At 41.5% G+C, this 27,990-nt stretch overlaps 3 protein-coding genes across 6 annotated transcripts; 2 read left to right on the forward strand and 1 right to left on the reverse strand.

Moving 5' to 3' along the window:
• Positions 1-153: 153 nt before the first annotated feature.
• On the reverse strand, positions 154-10,372 carry LOC124054486 (solute carrier family 2, facilitated glucose transporter member 4-like). Its single transcript, XM_046380552.1, has 11 exons — positions 9,985-10,372; positions 7,908-8,003; positions 6,320-6,480; positions 5,152-5,276; positions 4,896-5,011; positions 4,451-4,613; positions 3,718-3,905; positions 3,492-3,596; positions 2,733-2,834; positions 2,436-2,639; positions 154-2,316 (listed from the first exon to the last, which is right to left on the reverse strand). The coding sequence occupies exons 1-11, from the start codon at positions 10,015-10,017 to the stop codon at positions 2,080-2,082; spliced, it is 1,530 nt and encodes a 509-aa protein (XP_046236508.1). The 5' UTR covers positions 10,018-10,372; the 3' UTR covers positions 154-2,079.
• Positions 10,373-14,392: 4,020 nt separating this feature from the next.
• tp53 (tumor protein p53) lies at positions 14,393-20,735 on the forward strand. 3 transcript variants are annotated; one of them, XM_046380014.1, is made up of 11 exons: positions 14,393-14,549; positions 15,418-15,548; positions 15,646-15,712; positions 15,818-16,006; positions 17,225-17,399; positions 17,513-17,625; positions 17,722-17,831; positions 18,046-18,170; positions 18,269-18,360; positions 18,450-18,520; positions 18,913-20,735. In XM_046380014.1, the coding sequence occupies exons 2-11, from the start codon at positions 15,478-15,480 to the stop codon at positions 19,007-19,009; spliced, it is 1,110 nt and encodes a 369-aa protein (XP_046235970.1). In that variant the 5' UTR covers positions 14,393-14,549; positions 15,418-15,477; the 3' UTR covers positions 19,010-20,735. The 3 variants fall into 3 exon arrangements, with proteins under 3 accessions (XP_046235970.1, XP_046235971.1, XP_046235972.1); XM_046380015.1 differs by lacking the exon at positions 14,393-14,549 and adding an exon at positions 14,564-15,069; XM_046380016.1 differs by lacking the exons at positions 14,393-14,549; positions 15,418-15,548; positions 15,646-15,712; positions 15,818-16,006 and adding an exon at positions 16,797-16,939.
• A 123-nt stretch (positions 20,736-20,858) lies between these two features.
• On the forward strand, positions 20,859-27,988 carry LOC124054255 (fibronectin). 2 transcript variants are annotated; one of them, XR_006842341.1, is made up of 11 exons: positions 20,859-21,176; positions 22,116-22,204; positions 22,508-23,078; positions 23,279-23,527; positions 23,938-24,186; positions 24,443-24,566; positions 25,158-25,297; positions 25,403-25,657; positions 25,840-26,954; positions 27,085-27,182; positions 27,329-27,362. XR_006842341.1 is itself a non-coding variant. In XM_046380013.1 (11 exons), exons 1-11 carry the CDS (start codon positions 21,110-21,112, stop codon positions 27,413-27,415), a joined length of 2,196 nt encoding a protein of 731 aa, XP_046235969.1. In that variant the 5' UTR covers positions 20,859-21,109; the 3' UTR covers positions 27,416-27,988. The 2 variants fall into 2 exon arrangements, 1 of the variants encoding a protein (XP_046235969.1); XM_046380013.1 differs by having other exon boundaries at positions 25,840-26,106; positions 27,329-27,988.
• Positions 27,989-27,990: the final 2 nt, after the last annotated feature.

A 27,990-nucleotide genomic window follows, 5' to 3' on the forward strand; every position in this document is an offset into this window, starting at 1 on the left:
CCCCCCACCCCGTCTCGCTGTCATCCCTTACGCTCCCTCCCCTCTCATCTTGTCTTGTGTTGTGCTGTCTAGACAGTAGATGTTTGGAGAGGGGTGAGGTAGGGAAGAAGGGGAAGATGCAGGGTGGGTGATGGGTGTGTATTTAGGAAGACATCTTTTTATATATATAAAAAAAAGGGGGGGGGGAGAATGGACAATCTGCTTGGTAACCCAGTTATTGAAATCCCCCTTTAAAAACTATTTTTCTTTAATTGTCCTGATGAGACATGTCAAGTAGTTTATAGAGGAACCAGCCTTGATTTTTATTTACCTTTTTTTTTTTTTCTTTTAAATTTGGTTGAAGAGGGGAAAACCCAAGCAGTTGTGAGTTTGGTGGTGCATTATGGGAGCCAGTTTAGTTCTGTTACCACCTTACCATCAGTCCCGATAAACATACTACTCCCTACTATCTCCCCAGTTGAGGATAGATTGATGAAAAGAAACTTTATTTTTTTCTTATTTGTGTGTGCGTTTCTTTGGAGGGGATTATGTGCAATGTCAGTACTAAAAAAAAAAAAAAAAGCCAATTAAAAAAAATCATGTTTGCAAATGTCAAGATTCAGTCCTTATTTCTTCATGTTTGACTGGGGTGCAGAGTATTTGGAATTAGTTAACGTAACAGTTAACAATTTCTAGTAGTGGCTGGAAATTAAAGGAGGCCTTTTTTGTTGTTTTTCAGAGACATTATTTACAGTATGACCACAGCATCAGTATTCACTCTATACAAATTAACAGGTCCTCTCTGGAAAAAACCTCAGTACAAATCCTCAGAAGGTAGTGATACACACCATTAAAGTATAGACAGCAAACAGCACATACGACAGATGCCAAAATAAATACAGACATGATGCTTGTGATTGATATCCTCTACAAGATCTGCTCTTTACAAGCAGCCTTTTTGATTGCACATCTTGCTGTAGCGTAAAAACCAAACACCTACTGGAGTGCAGAAAGCTGACACTTTTAGACCCTGGTACCCTTCATATCAGCAACCAAAAAACACACTTATATGTACACAAGAAGTACTAAAATAGATTTTTGTTCTGAAGGTTGTGCAACGAGTTTCTTGTGATCTGACAGAAATACTTTGTGATAGCACTTAGCTGAAGCTGGGAACACACTGCGTAACTGGTGATGAAGACTTATGAAACCCCATTTTCTGAAGGACTGAAGACAGTTTGGATGGACTAGTGGGGTTAGCATAGAAGGTTATTTTTACGGCTGCATGTCGCATGACGTTTTCAAACCCAAGTTTTGGTGCTGACACAAAAATCTTTTTTTTTTTTTTTTTTCCTTGAGCCAAACCTAAATAAATGAATGTAGAGTTGACATTTTTACCTGAAACTGTCTAAAGAATAACTAAACCAGATTACAAATTTGACTGTTTAATGCCAGTTTATAGTATTTGAATTTTTTAAATCGTTGGTTTTACAGAAACATTTCAGTCTGTGTCAAATGTTGGATTTTTTTCTTTGCAATCCTCCCATAGTGATCCTAAAGGTTTAAAAGTAAAAATGTACATGTCACATACTAGTGTTTCAAATCTTATAGTTCAGTGTGTTTAACTCACTTGGACTTGCACATCTAGCATGTTCCCAGCTTCATTATAAAACAGGTAAGCATACTTGACTGTGTTTTTTCTTTTTCTTTTTTTACTTTCAACTTTGGATGTCGTTGTAGATAAAGTGCAGGAATTCCAAAGTCTCTCCGCATCCGTCTGTCCACTGAGTGCATCGCCACGGAATAAAATCCTACCACGTTGGCAGTCAGTGCCTCAACAGTCCAAACACTTTGTTCTTTTATGCATCTTATTCCTTGAAACTACAGTAGCCAACTGTTAATCCACAGGTTTTAAGCCTTCTGTTGAGGCTCAAATCTTAACCGTTAACATCCAAGCTGCAGTGGTACCAACAAAGGACAATTCCAAAACACACCTCTAACCACAATCTTATATGAATACAACAATTGACCTTAAAGTACATGTCAGAAAGTCAGGCCCACATACACAGTTCATCCCAAGCTGGCCTCAGTTCCATGTCTTTAGTTGTTGCTTTCCTCCCCCAAGTAGTCCATCTCTGTGCTGGACTTGCCCAGGTCCATGTTCATGTCCATGTCCATATCCATATCCATCATTCCTCCTGCCGAGTGTTGGTGGAAGTTTGCTGCAATCTGGTCGAAGGTCTTGCCCCGCGTCTCTGGAACCCGGAAGAATGTGAAGATGAGGAAGAAAAGGAGGAGCACCGCGAAGATCAGGAAGACGTATGGCCCACAGAGGTTCTGAGGAAGGATGGGATCAGAATAAACAGCATGACAACACTGCAGAAAATGCCACAGTTAGTAGGATACCCATTATCGCCAAGTTCATCCACAACTATCTACTGAAGGTAAACACTCACAGCAACATATTGGAAGCACATGCCGATGATGAAGTTGGCAGTCCAGTTGGAAAAGCCGGCCACAGCCATGGCAGCCGGCCTTGGACCCTGAGAGAACAGCTCAGCTACAAAGAACCAGGGGATGGGTCCTGGGCCGACCTCAAAGAAGGCCACAAAGCCAAAGATTGACAGCATACTGATGTAGCTCATCCATGGAACGCTGTCCTGTTAGGAGGGAGGAGGGGGGAAAAGGCTTCAGAAGTTAGTAGAGAAAATATCCACAACAGCACAAGATGCTTGCATCTCTGCGAGACTGACCAACAAAGCGAGAGCCATCGTCATGACGACTGCACAGATGCACATCCCACCAAGTCCTAGCATGTGGAGCGTCCGTCGGCCCATCCTCTCGATCAGGAAGAGCTGTTAATAATCCGAAAATATGGAAACGGAGAGCTTGTCATCCTTAGTAGGCGATTGGAGATATAACTTATAACTTATAACTGAAGCTGATAAAGTGAACTATTCGTCTAGTGTGATTCATCGTCAAAACAAGGGTGCAGCCATGCCCAGCAGCTCTATCAGGTTGAGGGAACACTAGAGGGAAAGTTGGCATCACCAAAGTCAGTGGGATTTATCCCTCTGGGAGCCACAAACAAACAAAACTTCACAGCAGTCCATCCAAAAGTTATTGAAATGTTCTAGTCTGGACCAAAGTGATGAAGCCACGTTCATTTCCATCCCACAAGCCATGTTAAATTTCAAGTTTTTTGACCCGTGTAATGACATTGAAACATCTTAATCTGCCAAACCACACTTGACCTATTTGGAATGGATGTGAGTGTTTGAGAGGCGGGCACAGGCAGGCACAGGCAGAGAAATCGCACAACCAACCTGCCGCGTTATCTTATTTGTTCTTTGATAACAATGTTAAACAGTAATAGAAACACACTTTGGTACATGGCTGGACTGTACTCTTTATCATACTAAATTCAAAAACATTTAGAGTTCAGTTGTTTTATAAAGATGGAGGGACACACCAAAAATCTAACATGAAGGCACGCTGGTTTGGTTACTGACCGAGACCACAGTGAAGGCGCAGTTCACCACACCTGCTCCTATGGTGGCATAGACTGGACTCTGGACTCCCGCCTTCATGAAGATACTGGTGGAGTAGTAGAAAATCTGTCCAGATAGATAAGAAGATTAAGATTATCAATATTCTAAAGCATTGATTGACTTTATACAAAGTGTATTGATGTAATTTAATTTTTTTTTTTTTTTTTAAAGGAACACAATCGCTCACTGCGTTGATCCCAGACAGCTGCTGGGAGAGCTGCAGCAGGATGGAAATGATGATGGGCTGGCGGTACACCGGAGAACGAAAGAGCTCCAGGATGGACACCTTCCTCTCCATATCCATCTTCCTCTTCTCCTCCTTCATCTCTGCAAGCATGTCGCCCACCTCCTGCCTGCCCGTCAACCTCCTGAGGCCTGCACAAAGTAAGAAGCAACAGAGGCTCTATGGGGTCAACTTAAGATGTTATATACACCATATAGATGGTGGCTCTAATACATTCAGTCCCAGAAATTTTGCATAAGGTGACTTGGAAGTACTTCGATACAAATAGCAAGGTGCTATTCAGTAAGTGGTTAGACGGTGTAGTAAACCTCACAGCCTTGTCTCGCAAAAATTGAAATGATTGTGGTCATAGTTCACCAGCAACAAAAATACAAGAAATGTTAATAAAATGTCTAATAGTTGTAGTCAGACAGTCAACAAACAGATACAGAAACTAACGAGTCAGGAGGGAAAATATTTTTTTACTTTGGACCTGCATAATGCCACGTAAGCTGACATTATATTACAACAGCCGAAGTGGAGCAGCTAACTTTATTCATGTTGGACCAGTTTAGCTGTTAATACTCGGGCTTTAGATTTAACCTCACAAAAATAAATAACAAAATAAAGGTAAGGGTTATTCTAAGATAAAACCAAGACACTGAAGACCAATCTTGAGTGCGTCAGCCCTGCTCACCTCTCTTGGCCTGGTGCTCCTGGCAGCGGACAATGTAGAGGAAGCGGGGGCTCTCGGGACAGAAAGGCAGCAATGCCATCTGAAGTACAGTTGGCACGACAGTTAAACCCAGCAGGACTGGCCACAAGTCCTCACCGCCCAGTAACACCTCCAGACCCAAGATCTGCACAGTGAGAGGGGTCAGATGTGGAGTTACAACATTAAAAAAAAAAGATAATATGAAAACATTTCAAGGAAAGGCTATCAGGAAATATCAGCATTAAACATTAAACATTACATTTGTTGGTTTAATATTAGAGTTTTGATCACCTTAAGATTTGTTCTGGAAAAATGAGCTACGTGATGGGGGGGAGATCCAAACTTTTTTTGAGAAATTACTTCATGGTTTTCACATTTAACTTTTGATCTTTGTTCATACAGAAAGGCTTTATAATGTGTGTCATACCTGTGCTATGAGAATACCAGTGACTATGGCCAGTTGGTGCAGCGTGCCCAGAGCCCCTCGTAGACTTGTGGGAGCTATCTCCCCCACATACATCGGTGTCAGGCCTGATGCTAATCCTGCACAGAGGGGCAAAGTTGGATGAGAGACAGAAACTTGAACAGGGATGAAGGAGAAAAAGAAAAGGAATCAGTTACACAGAAGCAACTTTCAAACACATTCTTATGATTTTAAAGTGACGGAACAGTGCAGTGCTCACCACAGTAGGCGCCGATGATAAAGCGTCCCAGGATTATCATTTCATACGAGCGGCAGAGCTTGGATAACCCCATCAGACTTCCTCCAATGAAGGCAAACAAGTTGTTTATAAGCATGGCTTTCCTCCTGGAAGAATGCACAGACAGTTTTACCTATTCACTTTTTGAATGCAACCGATATAACCTAAATTTGACATTTTTCATTATTTAAATCCAAGATGGTCACAAGTCTTCTTTTATCATGCATAAGATTAATGAGACCAACTGAAGTTTATTTCAGGAGCCTGGATGTGCACTACAACATTTAGCCACTAGATGGCAGTGTCATACAAAAACACTGAAGGCTTCAGACAGTCCTTGACTGAAATTAGTAGCTGTTCTTAATTAACCTGAAAATTTCAATATGACATATTTATTAGCCTCAGAAAATCCCTTTATTTTAAAAGTTTAATTTCTCAGTGTATGTGCACTGGAGGTTTCCCACTTCCACATCACACTTGTTGCTGCCAGACTCATTGTGATGACATAAAATCATCTCGTGTTTGACTGAAGTTTAGGAACAGAAAGCTTTCCCCTCTCGGCAGATGAGGGCAGATGAGGGGAAAGTCAAACTCTGCACATACATCATTCTACACAAAGAAGGTCAAACATCCAAGTGATGTAACAATAACTTTTTTTAGGAAGACCTTGTCCTGAGTGCACCCAGGCCGAACACTACCAGCCCCACCCCCGACCCCCGGTCCTCCACACACCCCTCCTGACCCAGTGCCATCAGCTCTGTTAAGATCCACTTTCAGTCAGTGGAAGCTGTGGGCTGCAGTCCAGTTTGCACCCTGGTTCAGGTTGCAGAGGGAAACTGGGTCGTCGTCATGTAATGTCCTGGGCAGAGTTTCCCCCATAAATGACTAGAGAAAGGACGTTGGATCCATTTGGGATCCAAGTAGAAGTGAGTGACGCTGATGTGATGACTCACTACTGAAATATATGAGAGTTTACTTGATTGTTCCCCAGATCACTGCTGAATGACAGTTCTGCATACAGTGCCCGCAGTAAGATCTGTGCATCCTGATGTTTTGGGGTTTTTTTGGTTTGTGACCCCTTTTTGTTTGTGACTGACTTCCACTTTGATTGGAAACACCAAACTTAAAGTGTGTGTGTATGTTTCTCTACCTGCCGAGCCACTCGGAGACAAAACCCACGCAGAAGGAGGACAGCATGCCACCGATGGAGAAGATGGCCACAGACAGGGACCAGAGGGAGGTCAGCGTCCCCGCCGGGATCGGCACGCCATGCCGGTGCACCCATGTCGCGTTATAGTCCTCCTCAATCATCTGCACAGAAGTGACCAGAAGAAAGCATGAGACACAGTAACAACAGACAGTAACCAGTCGGTCTTGTAGCATAACAAGCATATTAGGAATGTAACGTGAGATGCTTTTAAGTTAGCCTAAATATGAACATTTATATTATATACAATATTCTTGTATTTGATCCTCAGTACTTTTTTGGCAACAGCCAAAATGAGTCCTTAAGAGAGTCCTTAAAGCTGTCAAGCACTGACACTGAAATCTGGCATCGAATGTTTGGTCAAATTTTAGCTTGGGTCTCCTTGTCTAAAAAGGCTTTTGGAGGAGAACATGCATCCATTTGTAAAATTAGAAAAAATGATTTTTGTGTTAATATTTTCAAATGACATCCAACCACATTGACGTGTGGATTGTACTGTTGGGTCCTGAGCTGGATCCACATTTATATAAACTGGTTTGTTGACATAGTAAAATTTTTTATGGAGGATGCACAGATCAAGGCAGAAATGAACACTTTATTGAAAGGTTATTTCCTGTACAACAGGACAAGTTTTTCCGTATGTTTAAACAACTGGTAGCCTCTTTCTGAAACAGTTGTAATAGCCAACAAAACTGTCTCAAAATGTCACGGGCACACATAAAAACACAACAGCTCAGGTTCTATTCTGGTTTGAGTGTCTCTGTTAAACTACGTCAGCTGTGTGGAGTTTGTAGTCGAGGGTCAAGGTGCATCAGCAGCTGCCTAAACACCAGCAGCCGAGTCAGAAGCGAAGCACTGGACTGGAGTTCTTTGTGAACATGCCAACTAAGACTCTACTGTACATATTAAAATATGGAGTCAGCTGGATGCATTTAGTTGTTCTGCGGCACATTTCTTAATATACTTGCATATTCTAGTCTTGATAAAAGAACAGGATAAACGCACAGCAGAAGCCACATGTGCCCTCGTGCTGGACAGGAACTGCAGTATGAGCACCAACATGCTTTATGGCCTGAGTAAGTCAGCTTTTCCAAAATCATGTGCTCCTATCTATAAACTCTGTTAATAAAATGTTTGTATTCGAAGGCTTTGAAATTGTGTGCAGCAACTTATTGGTGTGGCAGAAAGCACTCTCCCTCATAAACCAAGCATAAAAATCCCCTAGTTGCCTTTTATAGCGTGACAGCTGAATGCTCTGCCTACGTCCCCTTTGCATCAGACGATGCCGCAACAGCATCGCGTGCCAGGGATTGGTTCCCTCTTTCAGGTTTATTTTCTAAACACCACAGGCACCGCTTGAGGCACACCCCCGTGTAGAATCAGGAAGAAAAAATATGAGCTCGAGGTGACGTCTGGTTAAAAGTCACGGCCTTATGTCGGCACTTCTGTTAACGCATTTCCATTCTTTGATGCAGAGTGTTTTTCTGGACAGTGTTGAACACCATCATCGTGATCAGCGCTTTGTTTTTACCTTCTGAGGTGCATTGATGACGCCGATGTTGTACCCAAACTCCAGAGATCCAAGGACGGCAGTGAAGACCGAGAGGATAAAAGTTCCAGTCACAGTCTGGAGTAGAAACACACACAGACACACACATACACAGAGGTAAACCACTATTTTCAGAACACTGAGTAATGCTGCGGCACTTGTAGCTCCGCTCTACTAACATCAACTATTAATATAACTAATCCTGATGAGAGACAATCCCTTCAGCTCTATTGAGGACTTCACTGACTACTTTACTGTTGATGCCTAAACTTAAACTTTCCCTCCGTGTTTCCCATCAGGCCACGGACACCTGTCTCCATGGTGACAGACAACCTTGGGCAGATGACGACTTGCCCTCCAGCAACAAAGAATGTTTACATCTCAGAGAGCCACTTCATACAATAACTGGCAGATTAGTTACTTACAGCAGCTCGATGTTAAAGACATAACTCTATAACACGGGTCTCTCAAGAACTGCTGGACAAACAGGTAAAAACATGCCCATCATGGCTGCCTGAAAAGCTGACATTTTAGTGATGCGGGCCACATGGCAAGAACATTAAGTGACTTTAAAGTGAAAATTTCATAAGAATTTAGAATAATCCTAAACATTCAGTAGGAAAGCACAAACAGTCTGTTCTGTGTTTGTGTACTCTTTTATATTTGAGACGAAACTTATCGTATTCTGTTCTGCTCTGTGGATCATTCAAGTCTGAGTTTGTGTGGCTTGAGTTTGCATTGAGTGTAGTTGGTGCGCATGTAAACACTTGAGTCTTGACCTTGCTGTGTTGAGTCTTTAGATAAGTGCTTTTTAGTTGCCACAGACCAAAACAAAAAGTGTGTATATGTGTGTGTGTGCGTGCATGTCCTTGCAACAGAAAAGCAGTCAGTTACGCTCTATTGCACTTCTGCACTTAACTGCATTTCATTAAAAGTTGCCTCACACAGCTGAATGCCTAGTAATTAATTTACTTGTCGCTTCTCATGAATGAGCCTGTGCCTGCTTTTGATAACTGTGAGCTTTAATAGAAGAGCATTGATTCTTTGGGGTTAAAAGGGAGAACTCATAGATTGTGTTTGCTTTTAGCTTTGAGTTTTTCATGCTCAACACATTTATTTTACAGTGAAGATCAGACCTTCTGTTTTGAAGCTCTGCACATCAGCTGGAACATCAACCTGCCACGTTACAGACATTCACAGAGTCGGTCGGCTGTTTACTGGTGATGCTGCCTTCAGGGGTTGTTCAATTCATTACATCAGAGACAACAGTCCGCTCTCGCTTGTTTCAGTATTTTGGTCAGATTAAATCTGAGTAGTAGCGCTAAGAAAAACTGATGCACATGTCCATCTGAGCTAGAAATGATTTCTCGCAGAGAGCAGGAGGGAGCACACAACACAGACATTGTTTATGGGGGTGCTGAGGAGGAACCAGTCAGACTAGGTGGCCTGTAACAAATGCACAGTACTAAGCTCTGACCTGTAAAGTCAGATATTTAGCTGCTCAAGGTCACTGCTCACTAAATAAGGGCGAAAGCTCATTCAGGTCAGGGCTGGTGTTAGTTTTACTCCTTACTGAAACTGACACATTTGTTGTATTAACTGGTTATTACAAAGACTATTATTACCATTATTATTATTATTATTGTTATCCTTAATTCATTATTTTAGACTCTAAGCAAACCATTGTTTTACACATTTTCAACAACATACTACACCACATATTGTTACTTATTTTGTTAATTTTACATCATTTTAATTTTCTGATTATTCTAGCCGACCAATTAACTATTTCGTGTCTGTTTGTTACATTATACGAGGCCAACTGAAATTCGGCATCGCAAAACCTGCATTTTTTTCCTACAGTTTTTGTGTGCGTCAGAGGTAAATCCGTGCGTAAAATCTCTCCAAATAAACAAACGCCGAAAAGTGAAACGCGCATGAATTAAAACAAATGTAACGACTTCTCCTACAGCGTACAAATTCATCACATCACTTTTGTGAGAGAAAAAAAGCCCACCCATATTTACAAGTTGTGAAAAGCTCTCAAGAGAAAAATTACCTCCCCCCCGAGTTGCTGAAACCCGGCCGGCATGACTTTGGCAGCTCCAGGCACTCGGTGGCGGTCGATGACAGATGCGTCTGGTGCCAAATGGAGACACGTGAAACTCCCCCCAAAAGGACAACAAGCCCCGACTTCGACCTGTAGCGCTTAAGTACCAAATAAAAGCGCAGGAAAAGGTAAAATCCAAAAGAGAAGACCAAAGAGATCAACGTGGTGCGTCCTGTGCTGCAGGGTGTCCTCTCTCCTTTGAATTTTGTGTTGTGTCGCTCCAGCTGGGATAGAGAGACACCCGCACACCCACGTGCACGCCTCTCTCCGTATCGAGGTGGGGGGGCTACTCCAGTTCTGAAGATCAGCCCACTGGGCCTCTGGCTGATCTTGAGATTCTGCGGCAGAGGTCGAGAGGCAAGCAGGAAGCTCCCTCTTGACCTTAAATACTATTGGCTGAGGGGAGCGAGCATGTGTAAGGAAAGAAGACCCTGCTGTTCACCAGAACACTGGGGTGATCTTAAAGACAAGGGGATCTGGTCTTTATCATGGTGATGAAGTAAAGTGAGAGAGCTGTTATATCTGGAGCTCATCAATGGGTGGTTTGTTGATGGCCAAATTTAGTCTCAGGGCCCTTTTTTCTGAGTCCTGTTACATAACATGAACTGCGCAGCTACCAAAAAGAGTGTGTGAATGTGGTGCATCATTACTCCTTTCTTTGCGCGTGACCTGCAACACTTAAAGTTTTTTGACTCACAAACGCGCGATGCATCATATATAAAAGGTAAAATGCTGGAGGTTACATGGTTGCGCAGGTGTTGGACCTCAGACGAACCCAAGCCCGAGTTCAACATGCTACCAGCTGTGACTCAACATTTTTTCTTGGGCAGCAAAGAGGGGCTCGTCTTTGACGCCCTGGTCGCCATTGTCTGTTCCCATCAGTCCTAAATCCCTTTCTATTTAGGATCACATGCCAAAGGGGTCACACGCCATGTTCCACAACCCCCCCCCCCATGCACACAACAAAGCTTAATCCTCCTACATCAGACAACAGGTGGACCCTAAATTTGGACTGTGCCACCTGAGTTAGCAGTGTTGGTGTGGAAAGGGGAAGTTTGGGGGTGTGTTGTGGGAAGGTTGCACTGGGCGGGAAAAGAATCGATCTGCCAAAGAGCTCAGTGGAAAAAGATCTGCTCTAGAACTCTCAATCGAATGATTCAAGTCCACCCCCTTGCAGACACACCCCCGCCTCACACTCTCCTCAGAGCACGCCGCCTTCGCCTTTTCCTGCCTTCATATGCACATTGAGAAAGTGCGGAAGAACCTGACACCCCCTCCTCATCCAATGCCAGGGGCCCCTAGCACAGTCATATGTGTGTGTGTGTGTGACTCTGACTAAATGTAGAGAAACTTTACACCATCAGCACAGTGGCGTAGAGCCCTACCAACGTAGTTTTAGGGTTCATGTGCACAGCCAAGGACAGACAGAGATGACAGTATTACGCTTCCAGAAAGGATCACATGGATTCATACAGACGGAGCCAAAAACAATCATAAACCTACAAGTGCAGGCTTGTGGCAATGATAGAAATAAGGCTAAACACTCTGCCTCACTCCAGTCAATATTTTTATCCAAATAAGTGTCAACTGTGCTGTCCCCCAACTGGAGGGTGTGCTTTACTGTTATCAGAAAGAAAAAGTCACATCACCACACACACACACGCACAACCATGTGACTGCCCTCTATTACACACCCAAGTAATGTAGAGAAACAGAAACAGTATCATGTAAATACTGCTCCTCGTTGTCATGTCATGTTTGTGTGTGTGTGTGTGAGTGTGTATGTGTGTGTGAGGTCAGCTGGTTCAAAATCACGTTACAGTAAACTGAGTCGCGTGATGGGTAGCAGGTGTGGAGCCTTAGTGACGCCATGTGACAGGCAATAACATTCAGTTTCCCAAAGTTAAAAAAGAGCAGGAGGTGTGCCATTTCATTAGAATGGTACAAATTATAAATAGCAACAACAATGTGAGTTAAGCAATAAATCCAAACAAGTATTTGCATCTCTTGATGAGATCAAAACCACACGCATCTGTCCAGTCAGTATGAAGCTACAGCCAGGAGATGGTTATCTTAGAGTGAAAACAAAGGGAAACATTCTATCCAAAAGCAAAATCCACCTAACAGCACCTCTGAAGCTTTGCTAATTAATACCTGATACCTCATATTTTTAATCTATATAAAATTCCTCAGTTGTTTATTCTTTTCGCTTTAAATAGTCTTTATTTCAAGCCAAGCATACCTGTTACTGACTTTGTGTTTACCTTACAGATGTTTGTCTGTTCTCTAGGCAAGAAAGCAAATAAGTAGTTTTTCTCAAAATGACAAACTATTCTTTAAGTTAGCAATTTAATACATATACAGAATACGGATACAGAAAAGCCACAGGAATCCCCACTAATAAAGCATGTAATTGGCTTAATATCAAATACTAAAACAATACTTTAGGCTTGCTGGTAAACATATAAATATAAATAATGCAACTTATGTCCAAAAGTATTGGGACACCTGACGATTACACCAACAGGGACTTAAATGACATCACATTCTAAATACACAGACAGCTTTGCAGCCTCCACTCTTCTGGGAAGGCTTTCCTCAGGATTTTATGTCCGACTTTTTGCCCATTCATTGGACCAAAAGGCCTGGCTCACAATCTCTGTTCCAGTTCATCCCAAAGGTGTTGGATGGGGTTGAGGTCAGGGCTCTGTGTGGGCCAGTCAACTTCTTCCATACCAAACTCATCCGATCATGTCTTTATGGAGCTTTGACTTGTGCACTGGGCCACAGTCATGCTGGAATATAAAAGTGCCTTCCCCAAGTTGGAAGCATAGCATTGTCCAAAATGTCTTGGTATGCTGAGGCATTAAGATTTCCCTTCACTGGAAGCAAGGGACCCAGCCCAAAACCTTGAAAAACAGCCCCATCCCAATACTTTTACTTATTGTCTAAGACAGGCCACATACTGTAGTCAGTCCTATAAAAGTACTATAAATGGAGGGCAGACTGGCACAAGTCACTGCATGCAGCTCAGGCTATGACTCAGTGTAGCCCCATGGAGCGGCAAACCTTAAAAGCACTGAATTACAATAAAAGTGAATATACAGAAACATTCCCAAATTAAATGTGAAAAGTTAGTTCTCATACACGAGAAAATATCACATTACACATAACATCAGATGTTCGACATTCTGTTGTAATATTAATTATGCAAATTCTCTTTTCTCTCAGTGGTTTTCCTCAGTTGAACCTCACTATTTTATTTATATACTGTTCCCCTGGGATAAAGTTCATAGTGGTCTCGCTGGCACCACTGGCGTGCACCCAGACACACGAGGACCAACATTCAGCGTGTACCCTTTGGGATTGGCACAAGAGGTTTGGGCCTGCTCGGCAGCCCTAATCCCAAGTGATGTAGAAGTTTAGTTTAGAGGCGATATTATCCAGCATGTTATAGCAGATTCTGAAATCATTTAACAGTGTTTTATTACATAAAGGTAGACCTGTTGGAGGACACCATCCATGACAGTCGTCGAATACGCTGATGACCGTACCTGCTTCAGGGACGCTGCTTCAAAGATGACCTCTCTGGATAAAGAATGAAGTGGTGGCATAGTGTGGATTCATCCCTCAAAGATAAACTTCAACACATATTATGCTTGTTGAAAGAAAGGGAACTACAACTACAACTGCCAAATGTTACAGCGGACTAGTGTGCATTTTTAGCTGTTTAAGTCTTGGGAAAATATCAAAATTGGATGTAAAATTTTGTCATTGGACCACAGTAGTATGTACTGGCCAGTAAGACACTGGGCACTGTAGTTTGTAAGGACTGAATGATACATATATTTTCTTGAAAGATTTTATTGTCTTGAAGAGTTTAATATTTTTGTCCTGGTACATAATAGTCTCTTTGAACTATTTTCAATAATTATATGGACTAGTTACGTTGAAATCACCTGTTAGTGTGACCTAAAATCAGAAGTTTCTCGGAATGTCATCGTGTTGCCTTCAGGAGATCAACAGAATCTTATAGTTTTCTTCAGCAAAACATGTTACTAAAGATTTTGTGTATATCAAGTGAACTTTATTTGTACAAACTATCACATATGGTATTAGCACCAGTCATTGAACCTTTTTAACCCGGAAATAAATAAATCTCAGTCCGTGATGAAAATAATTGCACAAATATACAACCGTGCCTTATGCAGCTGCTATTTGGTTTTGTACTTTCGTTCTTGAGTTCGAATATTTCCGACAGTAAGGGAACGCAGCAGTCGAATTTCGCGATGTTGCATTAACCGCGTCATGACAGCAGAACGCTCTGTGATTGGACGGCTGTGCGAACTTAAAAGCTGCCCCTCCCCCTTCCTTTCATTGGGAATCCCCAACAACAACAACGTGCTCAGCTTTATCTCAAAATATTTTGACTTTTTCGGTTCTTTTCGCTCCCCTCCTGAACAACATTCAACAGTGACTCATCGCTGTAAGACAGCAGTAGCGGGACGTTCAAGGTAGCGTTGTGGTCATACACCTCTAATTCGTTAAAGTAAAAGAGCCAAGAGCTACTTTCTTGTCCGATAAAGAAAGTTTTGCGGCAGTTAAGCTAGTCGGTCTGATTGCAGACGTAGCGCCAACGTAAGCTAGTTATGCTAATGCTAAGCTCGATAGCCAATGCAAAAATGGTTTTGCGCTATAGCAAGCTGTACTGTTCCTAGACAGTCGATAGTCATTAGCTTCCAATAGTAATTTTGGTGCAGATTAAGTTTGTATTTATCGAAGCATTCTGAAAGTGGCAACTCGGCGGCTAGCTAGCTTCATTCAGTCCGTAGAGGCCCCCTCCTCGAAAGAAAATGGACGATAGCTAACGTTAGCAGGTGTCAAAGTTTTACGTTTGTTTGCGGACGAGTGATTGTGAACACACGTAATTTTTATTTCCACATTAACCTTTGTTTTCGAGGAACATGGCTCTTTCGATGGCTATATGTGCGAAAGCGTTAGAGAGTCACGTCAACGTGAGACAGAGCTCACAGAGTAAGAGGCCTACTTGTTTCCAGCTTAATTTAGTGAATCCGCATTTCCTTAAGATAATTTATCCATTAAAAACCCTAATGTTTTGAAGCCATTAAATCGCGCAGTTGGATAACAAACCAAAATCCTCATGATGTTTATTTTTCACAATTTACTGTTATTTTATTGACAAAAAAATAATAAATTAACACTGACCAATAACTCGACAACAGAAATAGTTTTTGCCTTGAATGTTAGTTGTACGATACAATTAACTTTCATTTTGTCACTTGCATCTAATCAAATGTTTATTTTGATAGAAATCGACTAATTTAATCATACTAATTTTTAACTTCCTGTTGATCTCCACAGCACCTCCTGTGTCTTGGCTCTTCCTCATTCTCTCTCTCGGCTGGGTAAAGAGGGAATCTAATGATGGAAGAGCAGGGATTTGATAGTCTGCCGCTGAGCCAGGACTCATTCAGACAGCTGTGGGAGAGTGTGTAAGTTTTGTTTAAGATACCTTTTTTTTTTTAATAAAAAAAAGTCAGGTCATGATAGAAGAACAAATGAACCAGTCTGTATATTTCTTTTTTGCAGAGCTGCCCCCTCAATCTCCACCATTCCAATGGTGACTGATGTGGAAAATGGGCACATGGATATGTTGGTAAGCATGTGTGTTCATGCCCTTGTTCAAAAACATTATGTTGAATTTCTGCAAAAGAAAGCTTTCTGTAACATATTAGATTCTCTTGTTTGTGTTGTTTTACAGCTTATGAATGATCAAGAGTTGGCTGATGGGTTTGATGAAAATCTGTTTGAGCTGGCGCCAGAGGTGTCTGTTAAAGATGGGGTTACTCCCCCATCCTCCACCGTCCCGGTTACAATTGACTATCCAGGGGAATATGGCTTCCAGGTTCGCTTTCAGAAGTCTGGCACAGCCAAGTCCGTCACTTCCACTGTAAGTAATTTCAAACCCAAGTTCTCACAAGAAACACAGAAGTTCTACATCCTTGTTAATTTCATGTGTTTTTTTTAAACTGGTTGGTAAATGTTTTGCTCTATCATTTTCAACAGTATGTGCACCAGTTAACACGTCTTATAGCTGTTAAGATAAATAAAAGTCAAATATGTACTTACTGCCCATTAATTGATTTTTAACAGAATTACGCAGAATTTAAGTTCTAGACTTCAAATATTAGCTAAATTACTTGTGTTTCAAAGTTCAGCTGGACTTGCCGCAGATTATCCTGCAACCAAACATGACGAGGAGTAGAACAAAAGGGAGTTCCACAGCAGCTCAATACTGACGTCCGATTACTGTTGGGCTGAATTTCTTCTATCCAGTGTGCAGTTTTATTAACAGAAACTCTGTGCCTGTTGCATGCTGTGTTAACTCACTACATTAAATTCAACTTAACTAAATGGACTTCTAAATGTTAAGGTTTTGAAATTGAAAGGTTTTACTGTAATTATTTCACTGACACAAAATTATTTAAAATCGAAAACGAATAGTGAAAACATTTAAAAGGAACTTCAAAATGACTTACCTCGTCACGTTAAAAATCCTTTCTTTCGCATCTCATGGTGGTATTCATGTGGAATCTTTTTCATTGTGGCAATTCGCTAAATTTTAAGGTCTAGAATCAGTCGCTGCGTTTGAAGAGCCAATGGCATTAATATTTCCACGGTGACTCACCCAGCAGTGCCCTGCAGTTGGCCAGTTTAGTTGAGGTTAGGGTGGTCTGCCCTGAAACTCCCGCCCCCTGCGACTTGTGCTCTGCCCTGTTGGAGAGGCGCACTGTGGTTGTAAAGCCCAGCTCTGACATGACGGGACATGTTCCTGCGCTGTCTTCCTCCAGCACAGAAAGGGTTAAATATGGACCAACGCAAGGTAAAAATTAAGTGTCTTTTAAGCTGATAAATCTGGGCTGACTTATTGGTGAACTCAACAAGTAGTTTGGTTTTGGTACTTTAGAGAAAAAAATAGTAATTGAACTTTTGTTCAAGAGTAGTGTTTGAGTTTTAGTATTTATGATAGCGCATTCTTTTTCTGAGTCAGCTCTCAGGGCCGTGCTTTAGGATTTCAGTAGTGCTTTTAGGTTCAGAGCCGCTTTTCACAGCTCTGCTGCTCCACAGGTGTTAACGTGTATGGCTTTCTCCCTGTGCTTTCTCTCAGTATTCGGAGCTTCTCAACAAGCTGTATTGCCAGCTGGCAAAGACCAGCCCGGTTGAAGTACTGGTGAGCAAAGAGCCTCCGATGGGTGCGATCCTCAGGGCCACAGCGGTTTATAAGAAGACTGAGCACGTGGCCGAAGTGGTTCGCAGATGTCCTCATCATCAGATTGAAGACCGTAAGAAAAAATTGGAGAGAAACATTTACAGTGGAAGAGTGTTAGAAGAATTTCATTGCATTTGTGTAATTGATCTGAAGTTATTTATTTGTTTTTTTTCTGTTCTCTTTTAGCTGCAGAGCATCGAAGCCATCTCATCAGAGTGGAGGGCAGCCAGAGGGCACAGTATTACGAGGATCAGCACACCAAGAGGCAAAGTGTGACCGTCCCTTACGAGCCCCCTCAGGTACAACACCGAAAAGAGCTCATAAAGAATTCTAAACAATTTTGGTGATGTACTTTAACCAATAAAATAAAAATTGTTTCACTTTTTGTCTTTCAGCTGGGCTCAGAGATAACTACAATTTTGCTGAGCTTTATGTGTAATAGCTCCTGCATGGGAGGCATGAACAGAAGGCCCATCCTCACCATCCTGACCCTTGAGACGCCAGAGTAAGTCTTAACAGATGTTGCAGTGTGGTGTTGCTGTATCGTCTTGTGTATGGAGAAGAGATTGAGATATAGAGGGCAGGGGTCTTTTTACTGTCTTTTTAAACATTTTATTTACATTCATTTGTATGTCAATGATAAGCATGCCCCAGTTAAGTCATGTTTTAGTATGTGCAGCCTGTGAAGGCATTTTAACTGCTCCTCTTCCTCTTCCCAGGGGATTTGTTTTAGGCCGCAGATGCTTCGAGGTGCGTGTCTGCGCATGTCCAGGCAGGGACCGCAAAACTGAGGAGGAAAATAGCACCAAGATGCAGAACGGCACCAAAGAAACTAAAAAACGAAGTCAGCTTTGTTTTTTGTTCTTTTGTTGCATGACATTACGTATCGGTTTCAGTCCCTGCTTGCCACTTTCCTTGCTGACCTCACCTTTGCTTCTTTAGAGAGCACCCCGGCTCCTGATGCAGCTTCTGTGAAGAAGTCCAAGCCGGCCTCCAGCGCAGACGAGGAGGACAAGGATGTGTTTGTTCTGCATGTAAGTACTCATTTTCATAGAACTGGAAGTGTTTACGTAAAAAATTTTTCATGCTCTTTGATTAATTTTCCTTTTGGTCTCCCCTGAAGGTTCGTGGTCGCGAGCGTTATGAGATGTTGAAGAAAATCAATGATGGCCTGGAGTTGCTGGACAAAGAAAAGTAAGGAGTGTACTGGGTAAATTTGTGTCAAAACAGTTTGAATGACGTTCAGTGGTCCAAACTTCTAACTTTGTTTTTCACATCTTTAGAGAGCAGAGATCACCTTCCATTAAGGGTCACTGCGTATAATGTTTTTCATAGAACATTTCTATTACAAATTGCTGTCTCACAGCATGAATTTTATTCACTGTTTATGGTGTAATGTAGATAGACTATGCAAATATAAGTAAACTAATTACTGCCATCAAGGAAGCAGATGAAAGCGGTGTGAGTCAACCCTTAGTGTCCCCACTACAGTTACTGTCATTCTGTGTGAAACACCAAACAGGCTCAAACACAACCCTAACCTCTTTTACCACCTACGAAGAGTCATGTCCTGCTTCTCTCTCCAGCAAAACCAAGACCAAGGTGTCTGTGAAACCCGAGTTCGCTGTGCCTTCCAGTGGAAAGAGACTCCTGCAGAGAGGAGAGAGGAGTGACAGCGACTAAGGAAGCTCATTGCTCTGATCAAGAGAACAAGCAGCATGTCTTTCTCCCTCCAAGCCATCGGGTTTATTTCAGGTTTTTATTTGTCATTGGAACCCCAAACCACCTCCTCCTGCCTCAAGTACATGAGAAAAATTTAATCCAGTAACTGTACTGCCTGACCATTCACTGTACTCAAAGTACTGTACCATGATTTGCTTTTTTTTTTTAAACTTGTGCCACTGAATAAAGGCTGAACGGATTTTGTAGAGGAGAGCAGTTCATACTGTAAGCAGGTCTGCCTCCTCTGTACTCTGAAAAGGTCCCCTGAAATGGTTTTGAGGACTTAAACAGTCTGTGCATTTGCTTGAAACAGGAAAATGGTTTGGGGCTTAAAACTTGTAGGGGACTGTATTTAAACAGTGTTAATGTTGACAGGGATTTTCATTTGAGTTTAAACAATTTTGGTTTTTTGTTGTTTTTTTTTTTTTAAATTCACGTCAGTCATGTTCTCACCTGTAATGCATTATTTGTAGTACAATTTAGAGACCTGAAGGTTTTTCTTTGTTCTTTTTTTTTTTTTTTTTTAATCAGTGACATTCGTTTTCTATGTTCTGTCAATATAGTAATTATGATCTTAAATGTGTTAAAAATAGAATCAGGCTGGTCAAATTTTTAGTCCTAATTAAGACCAGGATCATAATCTTCATACGAGTCACTGCCAAGTCAAGCTTGAATGGGGAAAACTTGAATGGGAGTATACTTCTGCTAATGTTGCTGTATTACTGTACCACATCCCACGCAAATGAAAACATTTACATCTAGTCAAACACAAACTTTAAGCTGTTTGTCAGGACGTTCCCTTGAAACAAGTGTTTTATTCCATTATGCTATGCACGCAGATCTAAAATCGTGAAAACCAGGAAGGCCGGATCAAAGAACGCACGGGCCAAAATGCATGCAAGTTCCTCAGTGGGTTTTTTTCCTGCTTAAATTTTTTTTAAAATATATATATATATATAATCCAAATATATATATTTTTTTCGTCACAAAGAGCTGTAAACAGATTGTAGTCTCTTTTCTTTTTGTCTCTTCTTAGAGATTTGTATTTTGTCATTGAATTCACCTCTTCAGTGCTGATGATTCAAACATTTAATGTCATGATTTTTTTTTTTTTGTTAAAAACAACAGGGGCTGGCTGGATCACCCCAAAAGCTAATCACCTTTTGTTATTTGTAACTTTACAGCAGAAAGTATTGGTAGGGGGGAGGGAAAACCAAATTGGGAAGAGAGCATTTTCAACCTGTAAATACTGGACCAAATTTTTAGGACCTTAGACCACAGTTTTATTACAACAGTTTTATGGGCCGCAAGCGACTGCATTTCTAAATCAATGAAGAAGTCACTCGTTAGGATGCCCCTGCTGCAGTTTGGTTTTATGTTTCCGTTTTTGGCCTCCAACCTACAGACTATGAAATTTGTCACTTAATCAGCACTTCATTTTTAAGCAACCGATCACTGTCTGTTCACTACAACCACTTCTTGTTTTTACACTGCTGAGAAAGTTGACGTAAAGGCATTTCTTTGTTTATTTCTATATCTTTTATATATTATTTTGGGAACATAGTTTTGTATAAAAGGTTTATCTTTCTATATTTTTCATTGTTATTTTCCATCGCTTTTTTTGTACTAATTTGCATTTTTCTTACTGAAAGCTTAAGCCAAAATAAAAGCTTAACATAAAACTCTGCTCTTGTGTTAATGCGTGAATGTTTTTCCATCTCCTGCCCGGTAGGTGAACTGTTATTCATTACATCATTCTACTGTTTTCATGTTAGTGATTTGCATGTTTGGGAGGTGGATGCAAAACCAGCAGCATGTGAAAGGTGTCCTTACCTGTCCTGAGATGAATTGAGTCCTGTTTTGAGAGTCAAATGTGCACTTCATTACCTGTTGCTCCATGTGGGTGGAGCAGGTGTTTGTCAGAATGCAGGATGCGTCCGTAGCCTATGTGGGTAATGAGACGTACAGCGTTGATTTAAGTGCGTTTTGTTTCATTCCTGCTTCTTTGTTTTGTTTTTGCAGTTCCTGGTGAAGTTTCACGAAGCTGTCCTCAACCTTGAGATGTGCGGTCATCTCAGCATGGGAAAGTTACTTTTCAAGGGTAAAGCCTTTGTTTCAGTGTACTGGGGTGAGTATCATTTTCTCAGAGCTGTCCAGCTGTGGCCTGTAGGCCTATGCAGTATTTTTAGAGACAAAGTGAAAGTTTAAGCCATGTCAGTTTAATTTTTTTTTTTGGATTGTTTGAAATCGTGATGGATTTTCATTAGTTTTTGCAGTGAGAGGGCCATTATGCAATTTTTTAACAGTATGCAAATTCTTGTGTTTCATAAAGTCAGAAGAGCAAATAATTACTTACTAATTTTACGTCCTTCATGGCAGCATCCTTTTCAGTTTAGAGGTTTGAAGGGTTTCCCCATTACAGCAAATTACTGAATGTTTGTAAAAACAATTTTTAATCCGACTTAACATTTAAAATTATTCAGAGAATAGAAAAGAGGCCCGCAAGAACAGAAACATATGAAATCAATATTTTGTTCTGGAGTTTACTTACAACTATATGCAAAATGTGACTAAAACCTGTTGTAGTTCAGTTGAAGATACTGAGAATACAGACGTTCACTAAATTGTGCAGACATTGATTCAGATGTTGATGAATTGGAGAAGAGTATTGAATCTTTAGTTAATTGGCTGTTTAGTTTATAATGAGCAAAAACACCAAAGATTCTCCCATCCTGACTCATGAATGTAAGGCTTTGTTGTTATTATTTTTTTTTTTTATTTCATGTCATATTAGATTCAAATTCTGGTCACTTGGTTGGACAAAGCGAAAGATGTTACCTTGATCTCTGACAGATTATAATTCATTCTTTTTTAAAACCAAACATGAAGATAATAGTCTGCAGATTGTTGAAAGTAATCATTAGCTGCAGCACTAGTTTAATGATGCAATGATCGAACTTCTCTCCTGATGTCAATACCTGAACTCAGGGAATGTGCCGATGAAATGTGCGTCCGTCTCCTGTGGTCAGTTTTGGCCAGTCTTACCTGTCCGTATGTTTCTCCTCAGCTCTGATGGCGATGTCCATTACTGCAGAGCAAGAGTATTTCCCTCGCTCGAGAAATGTCACCTGGGACGAGGCCAGGGAACACTGCCAGGTACAACATGAGCTTCAGTTCTCTGATCAGACCGAGGTTGAGACCCGGACTGTGTGCACATACTGAGGAAGCTGTGATGTTGGAGACACACGCGTTTGTAGCAGCATTTAATGATGTGGTCTTTGATTAAAACTAGCATTGTGTTAAAAAGAACATTTACTTCCGTGTTCTTGAGTTTCATTTAATTATCATGAACTGTTCATTTATTAACAGTTTCACTAAAATAAAATTGTTGATAGTCATTTTTGTCAACGATGAACCACTGCTGTTAAATATTGACTGTGGCCTTTCGTGTCCTGTCAGGCCTGTTACGAAGACCTGGTGACACTGACTCCTGGAAACATCCAAACCATCACTCAGAAACTCACTTCTGACTACTGGGTGGGCCTGCGCAAGAACTTCTACTCCACCGGCGACCCCAGTATGTCCTGGACCTACTGGGCTAACGGGGATCCCCTCACCTTCCAGAACTGGTACCCTGGTTGGCCCATGTTAAATCCCTCCCTCCCAAATCGAGACTACAGCTGCCGCTGCTCCTGCACCTCCACCTCCCCGACAGCCCGCAGCTCCAACACTTTCACAGAGTTCACAACCCCAAACGTGAGTGAAAATGCGTTCCAGAACTGGACGCACATGAGCAGCTTCTCCAACGTCACAGACCAAGCCATGACAGGCGCTACCGGAATCGGGGAATCCAGCACCCCATCGACCACAGCTGCACTCTTTACAGACAGGCTGTGTGAAGCATCATGTGTGCCAGATGTCCCAGACACCATTGAGAACTATATTGAAGACTCTTGTGTGGTCATGCTCAGCTTTGGGGCTTGGATAGAAAAGAACTGCTTGGAGCTTCTACCGTTTATATGTTATGAAGGTGAGACTCATTTAAAGCCTCTTCGCTGCACCTTGTGCGACTGTCTAAGCACCTCAGCAGAACATTAGCTTTTCAATTAAATCTACAATTTCTCTTAATTTCCTCCAGTTTAATGCATGATGTCATCAACATATTTTTACGCATGGCACAATATGGGGCATTATTCTTTAAGACATTGACATTCTTCTTTTTATGTCCAGAACGTTTCTTTGGTCAAGTCAACGTGACCAACGTGACTTCAAGCAGTGCCAACGTCACATGGCTAGAGGGGCCTGGCAACATCAGCCATTACCGTCTGGAGGTCAAAAGTTACCAAGAACCGATCATAAATCTGACCGATTTGACCTACAGCCTTGTCAACCTGACGGCAGGCACCCACTACTCGATCCAGGTGTTCCCTGTTAAGTGTGAGAGAGACCTCAACCCGCAGGAGGTCGCCTTCTATACCAGTGAGTTTGTCTCAAACTACTCATTTCTTTCTTACAAATCTTACAGATTTGATATCTGTAAGATTAAGGACTTCACAATTTCCTTTGGGCATTAAAACTGCCAATTTTTTTCTTAAAGAACCGAGCAGATGGAGGTTAAATCCTTGTGTGTGATTGGCTCGTACTAGTAAGAGTAAGAAGTTTGATGAGCGTGCCTTAACTCTTTCTTAAAGTTTTTTTTTTTTTTTTGATTTGTTTGAGCTCACTGCATTAATCAGGACTTGGTATATTTTGTGGTGTTTAGTGGTCAAAATCATTGCTGTTTTCAAGCAGATTATCCTTAAATTAGATCAACACTGATGAATTAAAATTTCAAAAAGAAGAAAGTAATGACCCGTAGTGGTGATGCAAACTGTCTCTTCTTCTTTCAGTACCTAACAAAGTTGAAAACCTCACAGTCACAGAGTGTACCGACGTTTCCATCTCCCTGGCCTGGAACAGATCAGCTGGAAATGTGGATTTCTATCTTATTAAGGTCCAGGGTGAAGAGAAGATTCGTAACACGGAGGACATAAAGGTCGGCAATTTGACATCTGGAAGCCGTTACAAATTCACCGTCCTCTCAGGAGTCGGGAACAATTCGATATATAGCGAAGAGTCGAGCATCGAAGGTCACACCAGTGAGTTTTTTAATCACTTAATCATGTTCAGGTTTTTCTCTTCTGCCTTTTATTTGGTGAAGGATTTTAACAGGAAGCACGCTGTGCGGTTGAGAGCAGTGACAGCACAACAAAAGCCTGTTCGGGTGTAAATGAGGATGATGTTCATAGCTGGTTATTTCCTGGCCACATGTTGAGGAATTCAGATCAGCGGAGGCGCATTAGAGCCACGTCTGGTTGTTGTGAGTGAACTGAGTGATTTTATGTCTGTTTTCAGAGCCTGGGAAAGCATCCAACCTGACAGTCTCTAACAATACCAATGACTCGCTGCTGCTTACCTGGCAGCCACCACCTGGACTGACCACAGGTTACGTGGTGACGGCTGTGAATGACAGTGATCAGTATGTATTTGTACATGCTTATGTAAATGTAATTGTATTGACAGTGATGTGTGTTTGGAGCTGTTCTGTCAGCCTGGTTCAAGGGTTGCTAACGTAGACTTTTACTTTAGCGCCACTGAGTGAAATACCATAACATAATATGGAGTGACTTCTCATTGAGCTCCATCATCAGCCTGTAGTAAAAGTAATGACAATAACTGTGAACGGTAATTGTGAATTTGATGTACCCTTCTCTTTTCTGCCTACGGGTCTGAGCCCTGTTTTAGCAGTTTAGGCCATCATTTCTATTCATTATGATCCCATTACACTTTAAGTTAAATTGAACCAAGTAGTTGTTACATAAAGTGTGATGGATATTTTTATCTTTTTCTTTTCCTGTCTAACATGGGGCTTTAAAACCTGTATGATCAGCTGAATACTCGTGTTTCTTACTCCCTCTGACTTTTGAACTGAGTTTTCACAAAGCTGCAGCACAGGAATTGGAAGGCTTTCCCAAACTATGAACACGAGACTAAAATTTGTTAAAAGCTGGTACTTAACTTTTGCAGGCAGCAGCATTGCAAACCAAGTACTTGTGTCTCTTCCTAACAGGACGTTGTTTACTGAAACGTTGAACCACACTGAAGTGAAAGTGACCGGGCTGCCGATGGGCACCCGGATAACCCTCAGTGTGGCAGCACTGGCCAATGACACTCTGAAGGGAGACAAAGTGACTGTCGTCAGCTTCACCGGTAACTCTGCACTAATGGTTGACCCCTCATTGTTGGTTCGGTTGAGAAATCCATGATGCCTGCTGTGTTGAATGTCATTAACCTGACTCTGTGGCTCCCCCACAGCTCCTGGTCCAGTTTCAAACCTGACTTTGGTCACAACACACGACTCCCTCAATGCCACCTGGACCTCTCCTGTGCATAATTATTCACGGTTCAACGTCACGCTCGAGCTGGATGGCACAAATGTCACAACAGACAGCATACAAGAACCCAGGAAGCACTTTGACCACCTGAAGGCTGGTGCCAACTACACAGTGATCGTCTACAGCGTTAACGGGCGTTTCGAAGGCCCACCAGTAAAAAGCTCCAAATTCACCCGTGAGTCTCTTTGGCTCATTTTCCTGATTTGTGGTTGAATTTTGATTTTATTTGAAGCAGCAGTGAGATCACAGGAAATCCCTTCCTTTTCCCTGATTGAAAATACCAGTTGTTCATTATGCAATCCGTGCAAATCACTGCCTCATTTTCTCTCTCTTCCTTTTTTTTTTCTTTTCTCCCAGGGCCTTTGCCGCCTACTGACCTCTCCATCCCTTTTTTCGACAAACAGCAAATCACGTTACAGTGGAAGGCCCCTGCCAACACAGCAGCAGTCACATACTCTGTCAAGATCAGCTCCAGCTTCTGGGGCCACAGCTGGTCTTTGACTGTGAATGATAAAACCAACCACACGTTTAGTGACTTGAAATCAGGGACCAAGTACGACTTTGAAATACAAACGGTGGCGGGTGGCAACTCGAGCATTGCAGTACTCACGTCTCATTTTACAGGTGAGACTGTCACACTTGAAAGACCATATTTGGATTGCTTTAGCCCATTAGAAACAAACGGTATAATTTCCTTTACCATTACATTTCCCCAAGCATAGCATACTTTCAGTTTAAATTGGCCAAAAAAAAAACTTTTAACATTCATGAGAAAAAACCTTTTGGTTGCGTTCCACGAAAGGCCAGCATGTGAGGTTTGAGAGGCAGCTGTTCAAAAGCATTGCATTTACTTTGAGGCTGACTCTGATATTCAGCTCACACACCTCACAAGTGCTTCTGAGATTTAAACTCAAAGCTGTTTTTGACACTAGCTTGGCGTTTGAATTTCTGCTAAACTTATAAATCAAATCTGCTTTCATTAAACCTGATTATCAAGGAAAATTGTAAGAAGCATTACGCCCTCTGACCGCAAAAAAGGCCTCCAAACAAGTGAGCAACAGCTTTTCTGGTTATCAGTTGCATCTGGTGGACGTTTTGTCCTGCGAAACTTAACAGGTTTTTCCAAGCACCTGGACTTTCTGTATATTTTATCCTATATGTGTCACTTCTAATTTAATTTCACCCCAGTCCGATCTAGGTCTGACAAAGGTCTGACTAGCCACTGTGGACGTAGACATAAATAATCACTTTGCATCTTACGTGGACCTGAAAGAAACTTTGTCCCTTTTTCAAGCCACCAACGTTGTCTGAGGGGGTGTGGTGGGAGGTGATGGAGAGCTGACTGAGTTCAAATTCAGGCTGTCGTAGATAACAGTATTCCAAAGAAAAGATTAAGGAACTGTGTCTATATAAAATACCAAATCCATTGAAGGAAGTTCACCAGAAGTCCTTTTACAGCGTTTTTATGACTGGTAACTTCAGAGACAAAGCAAACAGCAGACATTATTTATTCATTCCTCCACATGCAAATTTTACATCATGAATGAGTTTGTGCTTCCTTGTTCTAATTTCCTCTTCACACAGTCTGTGTTTGTTCCTCAGTTGCAGAGGAAAGGGAGGTCAGTCTGTCCATGTTGTGCTCTTCAGCAGAATTTCTCCTCTGTGACAAAAACACCACAAGGGAAAGTGTGTTTAATCAGGTACGTCAGTCACCACACAGACGAAGACAAATACATGTCTGGGGGGGGATAAACCTAAGGAAATGGTGCAGTTTTTATTCTACGACGCACTCTAAGACAAGCTGAAATAAGAACATCTTTCTTTATTTTCATGTGTTTTGTCACAGTTGCAGGCGCATTTCAACAGCCTGTTGGGGGACAATATTTTCTGGAAACTCGAGGCGCAGGAAGCTGAAAACCAAGGGACACAATAAACATTTTTTCTAATTTAACTGGTGAGGGTATTATATTATTATACAGACGGGCTTTCTGTCGTGGGTGTTTTGGAAGCGAGTTAATGTTAAAAGCTTTTGCAGTGCTGCTCAGGAAATCAAATATGAAGTCACTGTGTGTAAAATAAAAGAGGTTATAATTTGGTGTTTATTTTTTTGTAATCTAGTTATGATTCTTAAAACGTGAGCCGACTCTCAGTCCTTTCTATTCAGAATTTTTACAAACCAAAAGTGCAAAAACATACCTGTGTTTATGATTTCATAGATTTTTTTTCTTACTCAAGGTTGCATCACCCGTCTTAATATATTATATATACTGTATATTATAATTATAAAACAGTCAATCAAATTCATGACAATTAGAGAAAAGTATAAGACAGAAAATCAGCATTTTCACTTCCTGCATCAAAATGACAAGATAAGAAGTCAACATTTTACTTATCACTAACATTTTAGCATTTAACTTTTTCTCGATCTTTCTAAACTGGCTTCCAAACGTGTCTGATGTTGTTGCTAAATAAATGAATAAAAATATTTTCAGTTACCAACAGTCACAT

This window comes from Scatophagus argus, chromosome 23, assembly GCF_020382885.2.
Source record: "Scatophagus argus isolate fScaArg1 chromosome 23, fScaArg1.pri, whole genome shotgun sequence".
NCBI classification, from domain to species: Eukaryota; Metazoa; Chordata; class Actinopteri; family Scatophagidae; genus Scatophagus; species Scatophagus argus.